The 18,916-nt window shown below is 40.1% G+C and overlaps 1 protein-coding gene across 23 annotated transcripts in view; it reads left to right on the top strand.

Annotated features, from left to right (window-relative positions):
- CACNA1C (calcium voltage-gated channel subunit alpha1 C) overlaps positions 1–18,916 on the top strand; it is a 357,538-nt gene that overhangs the window by 42,955 nt on the left and 295,667 nt on the right. For all 23 annotated transcript variants that reach the window (XM_085049353.1, XM_085049355.1, XM_085049346.1 and 20 more), the window contains exons 2-3: positions 6,012–6,334; positions 9,683–9,787. In XM_085049353.1, the coding sequence (XP_084905479.1) occupies positions 6,012–6,334; positions 9,683–9,787 (428 nt within the window). The remainder of the gene's footprint in view (positions 1–6,011; positions 6,335–9,682; positions 9,788–18,916) is intronic.

Below are 18,916 nucleotides of genomic sequence, written 5' to 3'. Positions count from 1 at the left end.
CTAGTTTGAGTAAAAGAATGGGTTTGGATGTCTTTTTGTTTTTTAGTTATCTTTTAATATCATCCTGAACACTACCCAAGCCTCTATTTTCCTTTGTGGTTTACATTCATGTGGTTAGTAATTTTCTGTGGTTTGTTTGCAGGGAGGTTCACAAGGGCTGCCTTTTCCTTGGTTTGCAGAGCATGTTGTATATGTAGCATCCTCTTGAGATTTTGTGGATGAAAGGAAGTAGAGAATGGAAGAAGCTTTTTTTTTCCCCCCCTCAGTCCAAATTTTGCCCTTTTTTTGCACAGTGTCAATCTAACACCTTAATGATGGTGAGTTCCAGAGCCCTCCTGTTTGAATACTTTTTTGTCTACAATTATTAAAAAATGAGATATCATTAAGATGACTGAAATTAGGTGAAATAGCAAGCTTTTCTATTTTCACTTAATTCTTAGAATTTGATAGAACTTTTTGAATAGTTTGTTTCCAAACTTTCCTCTTCAGTTGGTTTTGGTGATGTGTTGTTGGTATAACTCCAAGCAGCAGGGGATGAAAAAAAAAAATCACATTTTAAAAATAGAAAAATGTGGTTTTTAGAACACTAAGATTAATAGCTGAAATCAAAGTCAGTTTTGACACTTGAAGCATCTTATAATACCTTTTCCTTTGAAACTGCCTGCATTTCAAGAAGGGAGTGCATCTTTAATTTATTAGGATATTGCATGCATAATCTAAAATTAGGCAAATGCAGCTTAAAATAAGTTTTTGCCTTTCTGGAAAGCAACAAATAGTTTTTAAGTGACTGTTTTACATGTGTGCTAATGTCTGGTTTTCACTGAGGATAACATAGTAGGTACCTCTGGAAATTGAGATTATACATTGAGATGGATTTCTACCTTAAATTCTCTTAAATTATATACCTAGCACCTGAATGAATCTTTGATTTGGGTGTCTGCAATGGTAAGATCTTACAAACCCACATGGACTTACAGACAACAGTAATGGTCAAAGTGTGGTGCTGGGTAGCCAAAGAGGGTGATGGAATTTGACCACTTTGAACGAGGGAGCTAAGAAGGAAGAGGATGTGGCCCAGGTGGCCTTCAGAGGTCCCTTTTAATCTGAATTATTGTGCCATAATGCAGATTAATGGCTTCCTGGTGTGGCTGTGGCCACTGGGAGGGAGGTGGCAGTGAGTACCTATGGCTTGTATAGGAAATTTATATTTACTCGCCTTTTCTACACTTGCTGAGCTCTTCCCAGCAAACTCTGCTGTCTGGATTTGTGCAGCTGAACAGATTCCATCAACAGCAAGAGGAAGCAAAAGCCCTCAGCCTGTCAGAATTGCCACTGTCTATTGTTTATCAGGTCTCATCTCCGTTTAGATCTGGATGCAAAAGTTCGATTTCTTTTTGTGTTACTTTGTGTGTCTTTATTGAAAAGTCTATTGTCTGCAGCTCAGATACAGACCTACATAGAGATCCCTTTGTGCTTTTTAGCCATCATCTGCTGTAAATGGGAACAGACTGCTATTTCTGGACTGAGAATACTATGAGTTGTGGAAGAGCTGTGATTGATTTTTCTAGGATGAAGACTATTGAAATCTCAGGCTTTGAATTATTTAGATATCATACACTTGGACATATTTTCTAAATTGTGTCATATGTTTAGGGCCAAAAGCAGCTACAGAATTGGGATAAAAGCAGCTGCAGAGTTGCTCTCTACCTTGTGCACAAACACATGTGCATCCATGTGCTCCCCACCAGCAAATGGGAGTCATCTAATCTCATTTAATCCACTTGAATTTGTTGTGCAATTAAACTCATGTTTTAGATTACTTCTGTACAGTAAGAGAGATTGGCACTCTGAGCAGCTGCTTTCACTTGTATTTCAGAAATCTGTCCTAAGGATGGAAGAAATGATCCTCTGCACTGACTAGAGAGGGGATTTAGACAAGTTCCTTTTTTTTTTTTTTTTTTAAATGGTTTGGGTAGGGTGAGGCAAATCAAATTAACAGGTTTGTGTATTGGCTTCTATTCCACTTTCCATTCTCAGATAAGGAATCTGGAGACCATCTAATACAGTGAAGATTATTTTTGAAGTGTAAGAGCTTAATTTATGTAAAGGAATTATATTTAGATTACTCACTAAGTGAAGAGTAATTGTTCACCAATGAGAAAATGACAAGCAGTTAAAATGACAGATTTGTCAGAAGAATCCAATTTATTGAATTACAATTAATCTCCAGAGAAATTTTGCTGCAGTCTAGGAAATCTTACCAAAGGTGTGCTTGCACCCAGGGTGTGTAAGGGTGATAACAATAACTTAGATGAATGATGGAAAAAAAATTATATTTAAACCAGAAAGCTCTCTTGGTGTCTCCATGGGAGGATCTGTGCCTGGAGTTTGCCCAGGAAGGCTGGTGTTCCTCCAGGAAGCTCACCATGATATATATCCATGTTAGTGCAAAGGTTTTGGGCTCACAGGAGCCTTAAAAATAGGGAGCCTGCTTTAGAAAGTATCAAAGCAATACACCATGAGACAAACATCTGCAGCTGCCTCACGGGAGGAGCTTTGGTTTCTCACTGATTTGCCCTTGAGCTCTGTGTTCTGCTGGAGGTTGTTATCCCAGGAGAAATGGGGGTTTCTGTAAAAACCTTTGCTAGCTGTTCGTTCAGACATGGGGTGAATTGGGTTCTCTGAGACTTATTTGAGACAAATACTGTTACTAGTAAAAAAATGTTTGTCACTAGTCCTCTGTTGCTGTTTTTGGGTTTATGAATGTTTCACTGAGCTCTGGTTGAAGGAAAGAGTGTGGAACTCAAACCTGCCCACTGTATTTCAGCTGAAGCTCTGCCAGTGCTGAGGATTACTTGTAGTGCTGCATGGATTTTATCCCTGTTTATCTACTACATGGTGATGACTGCATTTTAATGGGAAGGAGGCAGTATGACAATATCAACTTCTGTTCTGTTGGGGATTCAATATAAACCCCCAAGGCTTTTCTGGAAATAATTTGGGCAGATGATTCATTTTGCTTAAATACTTTGCATTTGTCCCTGCTGAACTCCATCTTATTTTAAAGAGTTTTTCTTCAATTCACGAAGTTGATTTTAAATTCAGATCCTGTCCTGCAGTATATTTGCTTTACCTCCCAGCTCTACAGTTACCTGCTTGTTTAATAACACTGTACACCCTTTAATCATCCAGATCACTAATTGAGCAGTCAATTGAACAGAATCAGATCCAGGGCAGCACTTGGGTAACTCTGTGTGACACATGCTTCAATTCAGATGTGTACCAATGATAGCTGCTTTCCTCTGGTTTCATACTCAGGTTGTAGCAGTTTTTTACTTGCTCATATGTCCCTAGAATTCTTATGAAACTATCATACAAAACCTCATGAAACTCTTAATAAAGTCAGGAGTCATGGACCTTACTGCTCCCATCTTGCCTGTGAATTCTGTTGGTCAGGGCTGGAAGAAGCTGCTTTTCTTTGATGCAATGTATTCATGACAGATTCCTGTCTCTTGCTCTTTTTCTACTTATCCTGCAAGTATTTGTTGATGCTTGGTTTTGGTTTTTTTTTTACTTATTCCAGTTTGTTTTTGTTGTTTTTTGGTTTCTTCCAAAGACTTTGTAAACCAAACTTGTTCAAGTATATGGATTTTTCTGTTTAATTATATTCAGATGCCTAAATTCATGATCCGTAGCACAGAAGGACTTGAGAGAGCAGAATTTTGTGCACCAGCTGGACACAGCCAACAATACAAATTCTTGCTGAAGGGTGCTGGGGATTAGCAGGGTGATGATGCTGTGGTTCACAGTGCTTAGGAAGTTACTGCATTTGGGGCTCAATCTCCATTTGCTAGTTCTGGTCAACATCCAGTTTAATAATGCTGTTATTGGTAGCGTGAAACCTCACTTGTAGTGGGGAAATTGAGTGAAGTATTTCACTGCTACACTGCAAAAAGAAAAATTCCAAATCCACTAAGTGCAGCTCTCAGGTTGCAGCAAGGTTTTGTGGTGGGGGAGAAATGAATGCTGTAGGTGAAATTTCAGCGTGGTGCCTCACGAGTTCAATGTGAACTGTGTTCTCCTTACTTCCCAGGAATTTACCCTAAGCATTTAGATTATAGGGTAGAATTTCATTCTCCCTGAAGCCTTGGCTATGCTGCCTTTGAAAACATTTTGCTCAGTTCTTGAATGGAGTTTCTGTGAAGCTGTGGGAGCTTCACTCTTTGATTCAAGCTATTTCTATAAACTACCTCTGGAACAAGTCATTTATCACTGCCATTAGTCATTTAGTACAGATAGTGTCTGCAGCCTCTGAGCTTCATGAAACAGACAGATCCTTATCAGTAATCAATATTTGCAATATTTGTTAATATAAATCTGTCACTACTGACTCATCGTTTGAAATTAATTTGAGACAAAGCACTTTGTTATGGGACTGCTGATCATATTAGAAGCAAAACCAATAAAACCACCAAAAGTTGGATCCTTAACTTTGTTGGCACATCAAAGTCAAAATGCATAGACTTGGATCCTCCTGTGGAACCTAACTAATAAGAAAAAATAATGAAGATGCCTGACACATTCCCAAATTGCAGAAAAGTCTTCATTAAGATGCAGCAGCTGTTAATTTAGAGGACCACATGGCCTAGTCAGCATGATCAGAACACTGTGGAGAGAGATCAGCAAGTTTTCTTTCACTGGAAAACACACATCTTTCTTATCCACTCTAATGGGTCAGTATTAAAGAAGAGCTGGAGTTGGAGAATAATTAGAGTAATTTTCCATTTATTTTTCCTTTCCAGCATGCCTCCGGCTAGGGAGGTCAAATGGATGCTTAAGAGAAAAACTGCATCTGGAACTAGTCTGAAAATAAATATGTATCCCATGAGTAGTGCTGTGTACAATTTGCTTAGCCTTAGAAAACTAAGTTTGTCTGCCACTTGATTGCCTGCTTCATCGAGGAAATCTGCTTAGCTTGTATGATTCTGAAAGCTCTTTTTCTTCATTTTCAAAATCTGAGGGATGTGAATTAACCACTTCCCATTCCTTGTTTCTTTCAGCTTTCCCTTTCACATATCAGAGTCACATTACTCATCAGCTTCCTTTGGCTGGTTTGCAACTGGGAGGTTTTTCAGTGAGCAGAGACAAGCTCTAGATTTCCCTGCTATGTAATGAGACTGCAACAGCCTGAAAATCTGATGGCAATGCCTGACATAAAATAACATCTGACTCTATCATGGCCTTCCTTGCCATTCACAGAGATGAATTTACAAATCTTGAATGCTTTCTAGGTAGAGGGATATCCTGTTGCCCTTTGTGTGTCAATGTAATTGTATTTATTCTACCTGCTTTAATTCATTTGTAGTGCAGTCAGTGTGGTGATACCTTGGCACTGCACATCCAGCTATGAAATATGCATCCTGAGAATTATTGCCATTCAAGGCAGCCTTGCCAATTCCCTGGTTTTAAATGTCTTTCACCTGATATTGTAAATGAAACAGTGTTACAAGTGGTCTTCTGTTTGCTTTGTCTAATAGTCTGCAGGAGCCCATCTGTCCTATTTAGTAACCATATTTCTGCACTAATTTAAAGTGGAGCATGCTCAACAGTAGGCTTTGAGCTTGCTTTGGAATATGTGATCTGAGTCCTTTACTGGGTTTCTACTCTCTGCCCCTTCTAAAGTGTGCTCTGCTGCTCAGACAGAAATGGAAGCAGCAGTCTCAGGGGTGGCCAGGCTTTTGAATCTTTTCTGTGAATCTCAGGAGACTGTATTGATTGGAGGCACTTTACCAGCTCATTGTCCATCAGTCCTGCTGGGAGTCTCTCGAAGACAAAGGATTGCCTAGTAATATCGCTTTACAATGAAGAGTTTGAATTACCTGTGATACCCTACACTTAGCTCTTGAGCTTTGCTGATACTGAAGGTTTTTAAAAACACTAGCTATCGCTTCTGCAGGTTAAAAAAAACCAGAGAAATTGGTGAAGGCTTATTTTATTTTCTTTTTCCCCAGGTTCCAACTATGGGAGTCCCCGTCCAGCTCACGCCAACATGAACGCCAATGCAGCCGCAGGACTCGCCCCGGAGCACATCCCCACGCCGGGGGCAGCTCTGTCCTGGCAAGCTGCCATCGATGCTGCCAGGCAAGCCAAGCTGATGGGCAGCGCTGGCAACGCCACCATCTCCACGGCCAGCTCCACGCAGAGGAAGCGGCAGCAGTACGGCAAGCAGAAGAAGCAGGGTAGCACCACAGCCACGCGGCCGCCCCGGGCGCTGCTGTGCCTGACGCTGAAGAATCCCATCCGCAGGGCTTGCATCAGCATCGTCGAATGGAAATATCCTTCCGGGGCTGCCTGGGCAAGCTGCAGTTCGGTGCTGCTCAGCAGGGTCTGGGTGTGAGGGGTGGGTGGGGAAATCAGTGTATTCACTTGAAAGGCACTGCTGGGAATTTAAAGGATACAGGGAGTTTTGATCATTGACTGAGATCGGTTGTGCTGAAGGAGGGGGTGTCAGGAAAGAGGATTAGAACTGAAACCCTAACTGTACCTGAGTGTGAGAAACCACTAGAAACTTAAACGATAAAGCTTAGTGGTTGAATTCTGCTCTTTTAAAACACATGGCCCAAGCTTAAATGCATAGGGAGATATTCAAAATATCTGAGGTCAGAATTGAACTGACTCTGTGAGATAGCAGACATTGGCTTTCCCTGTCTTTATTTTTATTTCTAGAGGTGTCACCAGTCCAAAACTCTGGTGCTTTGAGTCATACACTTTTTTGTTAAACATGTGACACCACACTTTCTACAGTAGGGAGAATAGAATGGGGCAAAAGGATGAGGTAAAAAAAAACTAAGGCCCTGACACAGGGCTGAGGACTGTTAATTATATTGGGATTCTGGTTAAAACAATAAGGCTCAGTAATGTCTTGCAAGGGAGAATGGTTATCTAGAAGAAGGGAAAAAGAAATACAGTTAAAGTAATCCTGCAGTATGTACAAATGCAGTGCAGATCCAACAGCCTGAACAAGAGACAGACAGTGTCACAGGTAAGAGATAAGCACTGACACAACTGCAGTGTAAGGGTCAGTGCTGCTTCCTTGCAAAGTCAGGCAGAGTTGGACTATTGCTTCATTTTGTGCAAGGAGAAAAGCCTTTGTAGTCACCCAAATTTGATCAGTGCATGCTGGAATTGGAGTATTTGGTGTGAAACTCAAGCTGAAATCAAGTGTGCCTCCTTTGCATCCTCCAAGAGAAACCAGGATTGACCCTGAACAGGAATCACAAGCTAATGTATTTCTTCAGGAAATGCAGAAGAAAAAGAAGGATTTTAGGGATAGATGAGCGTGTTGAGGAAAGGCAGTGAAGAACTTGGCAGTAGTTAATATGATAAAAAACAAATGAAGGCATTTAAGACAATGTGATAATATTATTCCTTTGGGTGTCTGGTGGGATGTTGGGTGAAAACAGAAAATGAGTATATTAGGTATTGCTGACATGGACATATTTTTCAGATGAAGAACTTGTTAAAAATGCTCCTGTCAATCCTTAGATGTCCTTAAACTACCTGCCTGCCTGTTCCTTTCTTCTTCAGATGTTAATTCTTAATCCTCTGATTAAGTTTGCTCCTTTTTATTTCTTCTGACATAAGTCTGATACTTCAAGCACAAGATGATGGGTGATGACTAACAGGATAAAACTGAATATTGGTTTACTTAGCAGCACCCCAGTAACCACATGTCTTCAGAGAAAGCACAGAGTGACATAATTCTATATTCTGACTTTTCCTGCTTGCTAAAAACTACTGAGAAAGGCTTAGCTTAATTTGTTGAACCACTAAAATTTAAGAATCATAGACGTTAGACAAATATCAAATGGTACTTCAGCATTATTTCTTACCCAAATGTTAGTGTTAAGAGGCTGAATGAGCAGTTGCATTTAAGAAAAAGTGAATTGAGGTAATTACCTTATTTTGCAAAGATTTACCTGTGTATTTAATTTTCTGCTGTGTGCAGTGTATTTGTAGATTCTGTTGAATTTTAATGTTCACAGTGCAAAAAAGAATAGAAGTAAAAGAAAACGTGTAAACAGTGATAAGTTAATGGATAATAATCCTGTCAAAACAAAAAATTGTGGGGCAAAAAGTGATTAAGCAAATGAAAGCCTATGGAAATCCAGGTCTTTATGCAGTTAACATGATACAAATGTTAATTGTAGCCTGAGGTAATAGATACCTGAGAAGTCTTACTGATTTCTCATGTAGTCTTCCCATCCTGATCTGCTCTTCTACCTCCATGGTACCATTTATCTCCTAAAGCTCAGAGGCTTAAGCACAGTAGTCTGAGTTTGTAACCCTTTGACTCTTCCCTATGTGAAATGCAGAATGCATTTGAGTATAAACAGCAGTCAGGTGCCTGGAATTTGTGTACATCTTGCAGTTCAGCTTTACATCCAAAGAGCTCCTGTTCTTTGCTGCTAAAGCTGCTGAGAGCAGTGGTTTGCTGAGCAAAATCATCCACGCTGTGTTGACATTTGGCAGTGCTGCAGAGCCAGTCCCAGGGCAGATAAAATCATGCTCAGCTGCACTCAGTGGCACAGGTTATGCTTGGCATTCTCCCTGTTCTGTCCTGCTCTTCATTCCCCTCCGGGGTTCTGGTGAGTTATCCCAGAATATAACCTCCAGGATATCCATGCAGGCTAGGCAATGCAGACAGAGCATAAATCTGCTCTCCAGTCTGAGTCTGGAGACACTTCACAGCAGTTGAGATTAAGGAGAGCACTGAAGGAGATAAAGTGAAGTGCCAGGAAACTGGGCAGTAGGAAAATGCCCTTTGATTCCAGCGGACAGGCAGGGGGCATTGAGGTTGTGCAGGATTTCTTTGTTGAACATTCCAAATATTTGGGGTTTTTTTCCCTAACAAAGTCAATTCAAGGCTGAAATGCCTATGAATTGTTTCTCTGTCAGAAGGAACTTGTAGCTTCCTGGTGTCCCTAATAGACTGTGCAGGACATTTCTGATGCCAAATGAAATGGAAATAGGAGAAAAAGAAATAGTCCCTCAAATAATTTTTAAGCAAAACAAGTATATGTGGCAGTGTGCAGTATAAGCACATTTTGGACAAAGACTTTTTTGCCATAACAAAATTTATCCTTTTTTAAATGTCTTCCAACCATGTATGCATGTATTCCTTGGGGTCTTACATTTAACTCTGAGATATGAGAGAAACTGAGAATGGGGGGGAAATACAGCAGCAACAACAAAAGAAAAAAACCCCAAAATATTTGTTAAAATTGAGAATTTATAAATGCAGATGAAAACAACCAAGAAAAAATAATCCTAAAAAAAACCAAGGGCAGTCATTATAGAACAGGTTTCTGTTATTAAAACTAGTGCAGCTATGCTTGAAGGAAAATCCAGGAAAATGCAATCTAAATAAGTAAAAGAAGAAAAAACTTTGAAGAAATCTGTGTTTACTCTGGCACGCGACTGGCCTGCACTGCTTTTGACATATTAGGAAGATTCTTGGCTGGGAGCTGCTAAAAGCACTTAAAAAGGCATATGTTTCTTTTCAGAATATAAGGGGCTTGGAATGCTTTCTTTAAACAGAATTCTTATAAATCTTTTTTTTTATTTCTTTTTAGTTTTGTGTGCTCATTTTGGAACAATTTCCTTAACTCCATTCCTCAGACCATTTGAAATAATTATTTTACTGACTATTTTTGCCAATTGTGTGGCCTTAGCTATCTATATCCCCTTTCCAGAAGATGATTCCAATGCCACCAATTCCAATCTGGTAAGTCCTCAATGGTGTTTTGTCTTGCTATTTTTGAAATTCCTTTTGAAAAGGATTGTGGAGACTTTTGAAGGTAGGGAATGTAAATATATCCACTAAAGATTTGAACTGCATAAAAATTGGTTTTTACTGCTGTCTTGTCAATTTTTTGTGGTTTTAACTGTTTCAGTTGAGCTGGTTTTCGAGAGGAATTTTCCAAAAATTGCACAGGTGTGCTGTAGGGGATGTTTAGGTTAACAAATTTCTGTATGCTGCAAGAGTGTTTGGTACATTTTAATTTATAGGTATTTTTGGGAGATATCTTTTTATCAGATATTATCTGGTGGTTTTTGTCTTGCTGTGTGTCATTGAGAAGTTGGTAATGTTCTCCTCTTGAGTGATACTGAGAGCAAAGCTTGATGACTAATTAATGCTTGCATTTCAGACATGTACATTTATTTTTTGGTGTGGTTTTGTTGTTTATTATTATTACTATTATTATTGTTATTATTCCTTCTTGTTGGGGAAATACAGCTTTTCTTCTGCCACTGTTGGTACTTTGGGATCAAGCTGTCCATATAAAAAGGAAGAGTGTTTACTTTTGGCTTAGCATGAAGCCACAGCAAGGAATTCTGTTCAGTGAGGGCAAAACACAAACCAGCTCTGGAACACAATTCACTGAATTAGCAGAAAACATTCTTTTTCCTTCTCAAATATGTGAATAAATCTCCTACTTGTCAGGTTGAATCAGGATGAAAATTTACTCCCAGAGTTTAGATGCAGGGATGCTATTTCCTGAATAAAATTTATTGAGACTTAAGGAATTTTAGAGCAACAGTGGAGGAAACAAAAACTATATTTCTGAAGCAGGGACAAGTGGGATGGCTGACAGACATTGTAATTAAAAAGGTTCATGCTGTTCTTGGAAGTCAGTAATTGGATTAAATATCTCCTGAAGTTTTAGAAAACACATTGCAAACTTCAGGAATTGCTGAAACAATACTTCTGTGCTTTAAAAAACCCAACAAGGTAGTAAAAAATTTGTAGTGTGGTGCATTTGCTCTGTAACTCATTAAAGAAATACAAAATCAGGAGCAGGAGGTGAAAAGTGGTTGTTAACTCCGCTCTACATGCACAGAGTTGGTCTCGTTTCTCTTTGCTGGTGTGTCTCAGTGCTTCACAATGATGAATTGTGCTGTGTGTATTTAAAAAACTTCAGTGGGGTATCTCTCAAAAATGACTGTTTTATTTAATAAAATGCAGAATTAATTGAGCCTCTGGTGAGAAAAACAGGTATGTTCATTGCATGTTCTGACTTGCAAGGTTGAGAGAGGAAAATGAAGCAGATCTGAAGGTTAGAGGATTCCCAATTTATTTTGAGTTTAATTGGGTTGTGGGTATTTGCCTTAATTCAGTGAGGAGACTGCTGGCTAAAACCAGGTTGGAAGTGTCTGTAATTGAATGAGATTTGTTGAAACTGTTCTGCTATCAAGAAATATGTGCACCTTGTGAGTTGAGTTTCTATTCTGCATCTGTTTTCCAAGAGATCTTTTCCATCATTTAGAATGTCTGTAAAACCACTTGTTTGTTGGTGGGACTTAAAAAACCTAGCCAAAAAGAGTTATCTCAGGAAAGTTTGGGATTGTTATAGCCATGAGGGTGAGGAGGAATTGTTAATTTATCTAAATAGCTCTCTCACAGATGTAGGGGAAGAAGAAAGTTAAATGAATAATCTGCTCGACTCCACTTTGTTCTTCGTGTCCTAATGGAAAAAATAATTAAAACTCCAAAATGGGCTACTTAGTGTGTACTGGTGAAGTCAAGATTTTTCTACATGATAGATCAAACCCTGGAGCTCTGACTGCTCAGCAGCCTGTGATCTCCTGTTTGTGGTTGTTGGGTTTTGTGTGTTTTGTTGTTTTCTCAGTTTATACTCTTTTCTCTTGGCTCCTATTGAGGAACACACTTAAGTGTGCATCATACACTGCATTTTGTGAGTAAAGTCCTGAGCAATAGGAGGGGAAGAAGAGGCAAATGAGTGAGATAAAGGTGAAAAAACATATTAGTTGTGGTTTGGAATGGGACGAAAGAAGAGATAAAACTTGTGGGACTCTACTGTCAAAGAGCCAAACTGTACATGGAAGAGAGTAGAAAGAAGGTGGGGTTAATAATGAGATTTTTATGTAAACACTCATGTACTCACTTCAGTTTTCATTGTTTTCTACCTGTGAGCGTTTCTTTCTCAATCTGATTTTTAAGCCATGAAATCAAGGGCTGCAAAGGCTGTAGTATGACACAGGCAAGGAGTGCCTGACTGAGATGTGTGCTTTGTTACTGGAAAACTATTGAAATTCCACAAATGCAGAAGAATTGTATTAGGTGCTTTTTTTTTTTTATTAATGAAGTTGCTAGCCTTAATTTGAATTTACAAGTGAAGTAAGCTCATCTATAACCCTGTGCAGAGAATGGTTGTGTATTAATGCAATCAGAAATTTGGAGCTGCTTTGAGGGGAATTAAAGTTCACCTGCATCAGAGGCTGTAACTGATATGGAGACTTTCTGCTTGTTATCCCTGCAATTATGCATTAGAACAGAGACAATGGACATTTAGGAATAAAACTACAGACTGCCTGAGATAGGAAGCTGAGAGGAAAATGCTTCTGTCACTTTACTGGCAACTGCAAATGACACAAGCCTGGTCAGTGTCACAGTGTGGTGATAACGTAATGAGGTTAAGCCCAAGGTTTACAGCACCTTCCAGGGCAGGCAGCTCAGTTATTTGTTGATGCTTTGGATAAAGAGCAGGAAAATCTTCCTTCTGTTGTTTTGGTAGTTCTGCTTTCCTTTCCTTGTCCTCCTTACAGGAAGGAAATCCTGTTGTACACTAGTTAAATATAAAGAAAGCTCTCTTGTGTTTATATGTGAGCTTATAAAGGGTTGTCACCTTTGGACTAATTTGTTAAAGCTCAAATAGGACCCTGGGAAAAGACAGATGGGATTCCTGTTTGCTTGCTGGTTCTTGAGCCAGCAAATTTTTGTGTCTGCCCATGGCAAGGGGCTTGCCTTTCAGGGAGGTATGGCTGCTTTATTCACTGGTGATTATGGGACTGTCCTGTTATGCAGGTGATTCCTGTATTAAAGAAGGAAGGGGTTTTAATTTTTTATTTTCTGGCATTTTCAGGGGACTGACACAATAGATGTGGATGTGACTATGTATTACATTTCCATATACTGGAATAACAAACTTCAGCAATTTTTCTATCACAGAGTTCTAGAGTCACCAGATGGAACAATCTCAATTTTTCTCGTGTGAAATCAGTGTTAGAGAGCAAAGTGGGGGTGAGAGACTCAGGAAAAGAAATGACTGCTTTTCTGGATAAGGGTGAGGAAGAGCACTGCACAAAAGCTTTTGGCTGTGTGGTGTCACTGCTGTCACCCTCCTCTGTGGCATCCCCAGCTAGTGGGTGACTGGAGCAATGAGAGATGCTAGCATTGGGGTGAGGGACAGGGTGCACACCGAGCTAATGAGCTCTGATGGCTTTATTACCTTGGGCTCCTGCCAGCCCTGCTGCAGCTGGGGGAGGCTGGAGTATCTGAGCTCTGAGCACTGAGTGACAGCAGCTGGAAAAGCAATGCTGAAAGGGACTGGAGTCAGGATGAGAAGAAAGGAAATTGTGCCAAAAAATCCTTGAGGGTCTCTTCCAGAAAGATGGTGAATCACTGTGTGATTCTGAGGAAGTTGAATTCAATGGGATTTAGGCTCAGTGTTTCCCACAGTTCTCAGAAGCCCTGCTTGTGACAGGGTGACACTCAGCATCTCTGGAGCTGGTGAGGCACAGGGTGGAAGAAGCAGCATTGGGTTTGAGAGGGAGGCATTCAACTTGTGTGCTGCTCCTGCTATTGGAAACCTTGTGGCCTTGGCTAAATTGCTATCTCAATTTTTCCATCACACCGTTACAAGAAATGCTGTAGAAAAGACTGTCAAGGAAAAAAGAAAATCCCTAGCAATCAATTCCAAGATAGTAGTTACTAACTGAAAAAGAAATATAAAACATAAGGGTTTTTTTTTGTTTGTTTTTCTAACATAGTGGTGTTATTTCCCAAGCTTTGTGGAGATGAAATTGGTAAAGCAGAGATTGATGTATGTATTACTAGCAGGAACAAAATTGCTGGGTACAGTAGGACTGTAAGTTGTGTAAAAAACCAAAAAATGATAAACTGTTACACAAACCTGTTCAACTCCATGAAAATAGGAACTCAAAATTTGTAGGTTGTGTGTTTCTGTGGAAGTGGTTTTGAAATTTTAGCTGTGTGTTTTGGTTCTGATTGATGGCAAGTTTGAGTCAGTCCAAACATTAAACCATTTATCCCATTTTTGCAGACAGCTCTGATTACCGTTTTCCCTTTCTTTGTGTAGGCTTTCTAAATCTCAACAAGTATGATAGGGGTTTTCTTCAGGTGGTAATTATTCTTGTTTATCAAACCTCAGGTTCAGTGTAGGATTTTTGTGTGTGTTTCATTTGGAGTTTACCACTTTTACCTGTTGAGGAAAGATAGAAAAAAAAAATGGAAGCAGGCCAAATAAGAGTATTCAAGCACTGATGTTTTCACTGTAGTTTCATTCCTGCCACAGGAAAAGTAACAGTCTTTTAAAAGCAGTGAAAATTTTCAAAATGGTAAGTTATTTTTGTAATGTCCTTTTGATACAATATCCTTATCCATCTCTAAGTCTTTGGGATATTTGACTTCTGTTGGTGAGTTCTTCAGAATCCTTTTAATGACATTAGGAAGGAAAAAAGCATCTAGAAAACCTAGAAATTCAACTGAGTGTATTGCGAATGACCTTTAGATTCCTTTATATACAGTTTGTATTTTACCACATTTTTGGGTTTTAAGTCAGGCAAACTGACTTCACTGGAGTTTGCTTGACTGTGGCCCAAAACCATCCACTAATTCAGTGCATGCCATTGCCAAACAATTGTTGAACCATCAGGCTTTGCTGACATCTACAAAAGCAGTGACTCTAAAGGCAATGCTCCATGTGCCTGTTCAAACTAGAAAAACCCCAAGAACTTTTCATACCCTTAGAAGTAAAATAATGGGTGTGCCGCTTGCCAAGGGACAGAATTGCCACAAGGGAAGAATGTTTTGTGTGTTTGTCAGAGTTTTGACTGGCTATTCCTCTCGAGGACAATTCCTATTTTCTCCTGTGCTTTCTAGCTCCTAAAACATGAGGGTCTGTGTGTCATAGCAGCTCTTCAGTCCTCTTTGCTGAACGACAGCCTCAAAGCAAACTACAACTCTTCTTGGATTTCACCTTCAAGAAATGCTGGACAATGTATCATCAAGGTTGCCTATAACCTCGTGGAAGAAAATCTCTTTTCCTGCTTCTACAATACCCATGAAGAGCCTCTACTTAGCAAAGATGCTTCTTGATCAAGAATATGATGTAGAAAGTTCATCAGTTAGGGAAAGACATCCAGTAAGCTGCAGGAAATATTCATTAATCTTTTCAGTGTGCTGCATTTCTGTCAGAAGTTGGGAAGCTGGCACAGCAGGTTCTCTCCTGAACTCATCCTTAGCAAGTTGTGTTTCACCTAAGCCTAGGCAAGGGCTTGGGCCATCTGTGGACAGCAGTGTGTTCCTAACCTTCTGCTATAACCTCAACAGGCTGTGATGACCTGTGGGACACTAAGGAATGTGTATTTTGCCCAGTTGAGGCACTTCAGTGGTGTAGAGCTGTAAAGTTTGATAGATGCAATGTAAATTGATGTCTTGGTGCTCACAGTGAGCTTATCCATACAGAACTTAAATGCTGAGCATCTTTGAAAACTGAAAACTGTTCCCTTCCTGGGGTTGCTGCTGGTTCAGTTCCTTCGCAGCCAGTCTGACTGTGGTGTCAACACCTTTACCTGTGTGCTCAGTTTGGCAATGGCAATGAGAGATGCCAAACTCCCCCAGCAGGAAATGGGATCTGTCTGCTTCCCTGGCTGGCTGTACTGGCAAGTCTGCAGCTGTTTTTCAGGCTGTCCTGATAAACTTGCACTGCTGGAGAGCTTGGGGATTTGGAATTTATCATCTGCTGGTTTGCCATTGTCTGTTGCTTGTAAAATTTATATTTAGGTAGCTTATATTAGGAACTGCAGCAAGCATCTCTTGCATATGGTTATCGTCATCTGGTATGTTGAAATGTTTTTCTACTTAGCAATAAATGTGCTTAATCTTTTCCTATTGCTCTTTGATCTGAAGGATGGTGAATGCTTTTTATGTGGGCACTTTAAAATGTTGCAGTTCTATTAGACGCCCTCAAATATAAAACCTCACACAAAAGCGGAACTTGCATGTAATTTTATTATTATTATTTTTACCCATTGAAAACCACTTATAGTGCTGTTATCCTTGTGTGGCCTTATTGTCTGAGTCACTTTTAAGCAAGAATCCCTGTTTAGATGAGATTATGCAGGCAAACATGTGGTCACAAAAGATTTTTTAAAGATCTAGTTGCATAATGGTTTCACAATCTAAACTTGTATTGAAAAACAAACAAACAGAAAGCTTCTCCTCATTATGGTCACCGAGATAATGGCTGAATCTTTACAAGAGGCACATCAATGCCCTTCAGGAGCAGTTGGCTGAGATGAAAAATGTGAATTGAAATAACGTTGGAGGGAATGCAGAACTCCTATAGCTGCAGCTAAACCATAGCAATGACAAAGGAAGATCTCAAACACACCCAGGGTTGGTATCACTGTGGTGACTGACAGGTGGTGGGGCATCTAATTGTTAAGGGTTGTTTTTCTGTAGAACATGGAAATCTGCTGCTTCTGCTCTTTAAAATCCCTGCTGTCCTTGCAACAGAGGGGAGAAAATAGGGCAATTCCAGCTTCCCACTCCTGTTAAATGCCTCAGGTGCCTCCTGAGTCCAAGAACCTAACTGGGCATTTGCTTGTGCAAATACTGAATAATCATGTGCAGCTATATAGTGATTCTGTATTTCCATCTGGAGTTTTCTATAAAATCCAGTGCTGGATGTCAAAGTAGGGAAAGCAGGAGGTGAAATCTGGTATCTGCATGGTGATCCCTGGGCTGGATGTGCAGCTGTGGTGTGCAAATTGTGTTGCATTGATTTAGGCCAGCAAGAATCTAACAAATCTTTAAAGCAAACAACTTGTATCCTAGTTTTTGTAAGTCATTAACCATGATATATTCTTCCCATATTCAACCTGGACCAAGTTTTTGCTGTGAATCAAGTCATTAGCTCTTTTATAGATCTTCTTGTTTAATGGTTTCATCATATCCTGCTTCTCATTTGACAATTACACAATTTTTATCCATCTCAGCATGTGATGCTTTCCTCCTGACATAAATTCTTGTTTATAGCAGTTCATACTCCAGCTTTACCCTTTGTTTACTATATTTTTGACATCCTTAAAAATTCCAGTTTCAGCCTTTTTTTTTTCATATATTGGATATAAATATTAATGTCCAGTTCTACTTTATCTCCAATTTCATTGTCCCTGGGATAAAACCAGCACTGCTGCTGCTTTGTTTTCCTTTTGACACACCAAGCTGTTGCATGCAAGTATCTGACAGCTCATAGGGGAAAAAGGAAGAAGCAGCTGAAGCAAAGTTGAGTGTTTTAGCCTTTCAAAGGCCATGAATATGATAATGTTGGAGGGTTTTTGATGTTTTTTCTTCTGTGCTGAAATCTTATGGAGAGAAAAAGAGGAGGAAAAAACAAATGTGGAAATGGCTTTTAAACTTTCAGAAGGTCTAATTCTGCTAAGTTTTGAGCTTGTACTTAGCAGTCCTTGTACAGAGGATGTGGCAATATGAGGTACAGAGCAGTATAAAGAGCAGGAGCTAATCTAGGGAAAATGCAATGTGGTATTTGAGAGAAGCAACTGATAAATAGCTCTTGAAATAAATTCAGTCCTGGCTGACAGTTCCCTTTGGAAATGTTTACCTTTGCTTTCACATTTCAATATGTATGGAAAAAGGAGACTGCAGAGATGTTGATCCCTCTTTGAGAGGCAGAGAGATCACAGCTTCTATCCAAGCTGCTGCTTGTGGGTTTCCCTCAGTTCACCTTGGTTACTCCACTCATTTTCTGTGGCATGCAGGTAACACTGCTGGGCTCTGGTGTGGATTTAAGGAGTGTGTTTTAAATGGAATTTTTTGTGGTTCATTCCCTCCATCCACCATCCCCACCTGAACTAGACATGTCTACCAGTTTGTGTGTGCACTGCTATTCTTTAATATACTATGAAAAATTTCATTGGATGAAAAGAATTCTTAAAAGAACAGTAATTTCCCAAGTAGCATTTTTGTATCACTGGTTCTTCAGTATGTCTTGGGCTTTATTATTGTTATTTTAATGCCTTTATTGAGCTAATATATTGAAGCAGAATTTATGAAGAGCATGATTCCACCTTTGCCGGGGTCCCTTCTGAGATCTTCCTGGGGGTGAGAGTTATGGGTGTTTCTGGGTGATGCTCATAGCAACTCACACCACTGAGAGGCTGTGGAATTGCCAGTCCCTGTCATTGCCAGTCTTTTCCAGAAGTCCCCAGGGGTGCTGACACAGACATTGGGGTGGCATTGGGGTGACAGGCACCAGGCTGGTGGCTGCTCCCCATCCCTGTGTGTGCAGCAGCAGTGCCTCTGCCTTGTCCTTTCCCTCCTGCCCTGCTGGGATAGACAGCAGGTTCACTGTCAGTCCGTGTGGGCAAGGAGGCTGTTGTGCCTGTGGAGCAGAGCAGGTGAGCCTTGCCCTGCTCTCAGTGCCCTGGGCACTGTTAGAGTTTGATCAGCAGTGCTCAGTGCTGCCTCTGATCGATGCAGCTGCATGTGTGGGCAGAGCTGAGCCCAGCTGAGTTCAGTGACAGCCACTGAGTGCCTCTGGCTGCACAAACTGATGTGCCTTTGCTGTTCCAGCCCAGGAGGCAAACTGGGCTCTGCAGAGCCTTTGACCTTTTGAAAGCATGAAAATCCATAGGGAGCTGAAAATTATTCCTTTTTCATTGAACTGCTTAAAATAAAGTGGCCTCTGACCTCTTGAAAGTGTGTCTGACCCTGTGGGACTAGCAGGACCCAGAGGTGAGCACAGACTGCAAGTTTTAGGCAAATTCCATAGATCAGACTATATTC

Source organism: Lichenostomus cassidix, chromosome 1Ab (genome assembly GCF_008360975.1).
Source record: "Lichenostomus cassidix isolate B80296 chromosome 1Ab, HeHo_3.0, whole genome shotgun sequence".
Classification (NCBI taxonomy): domain Eukaryota; kingdom Metazoa; phylum Chordata; class Aves; order Passeriformes; family Meliphagidae; genus Lichenostomus; species Lichenostomus cassidix.
Note: the sequence above shows the minus strand (reverse complement) of the source record. Positions and strands in the feature narration are given on the sequence as shown.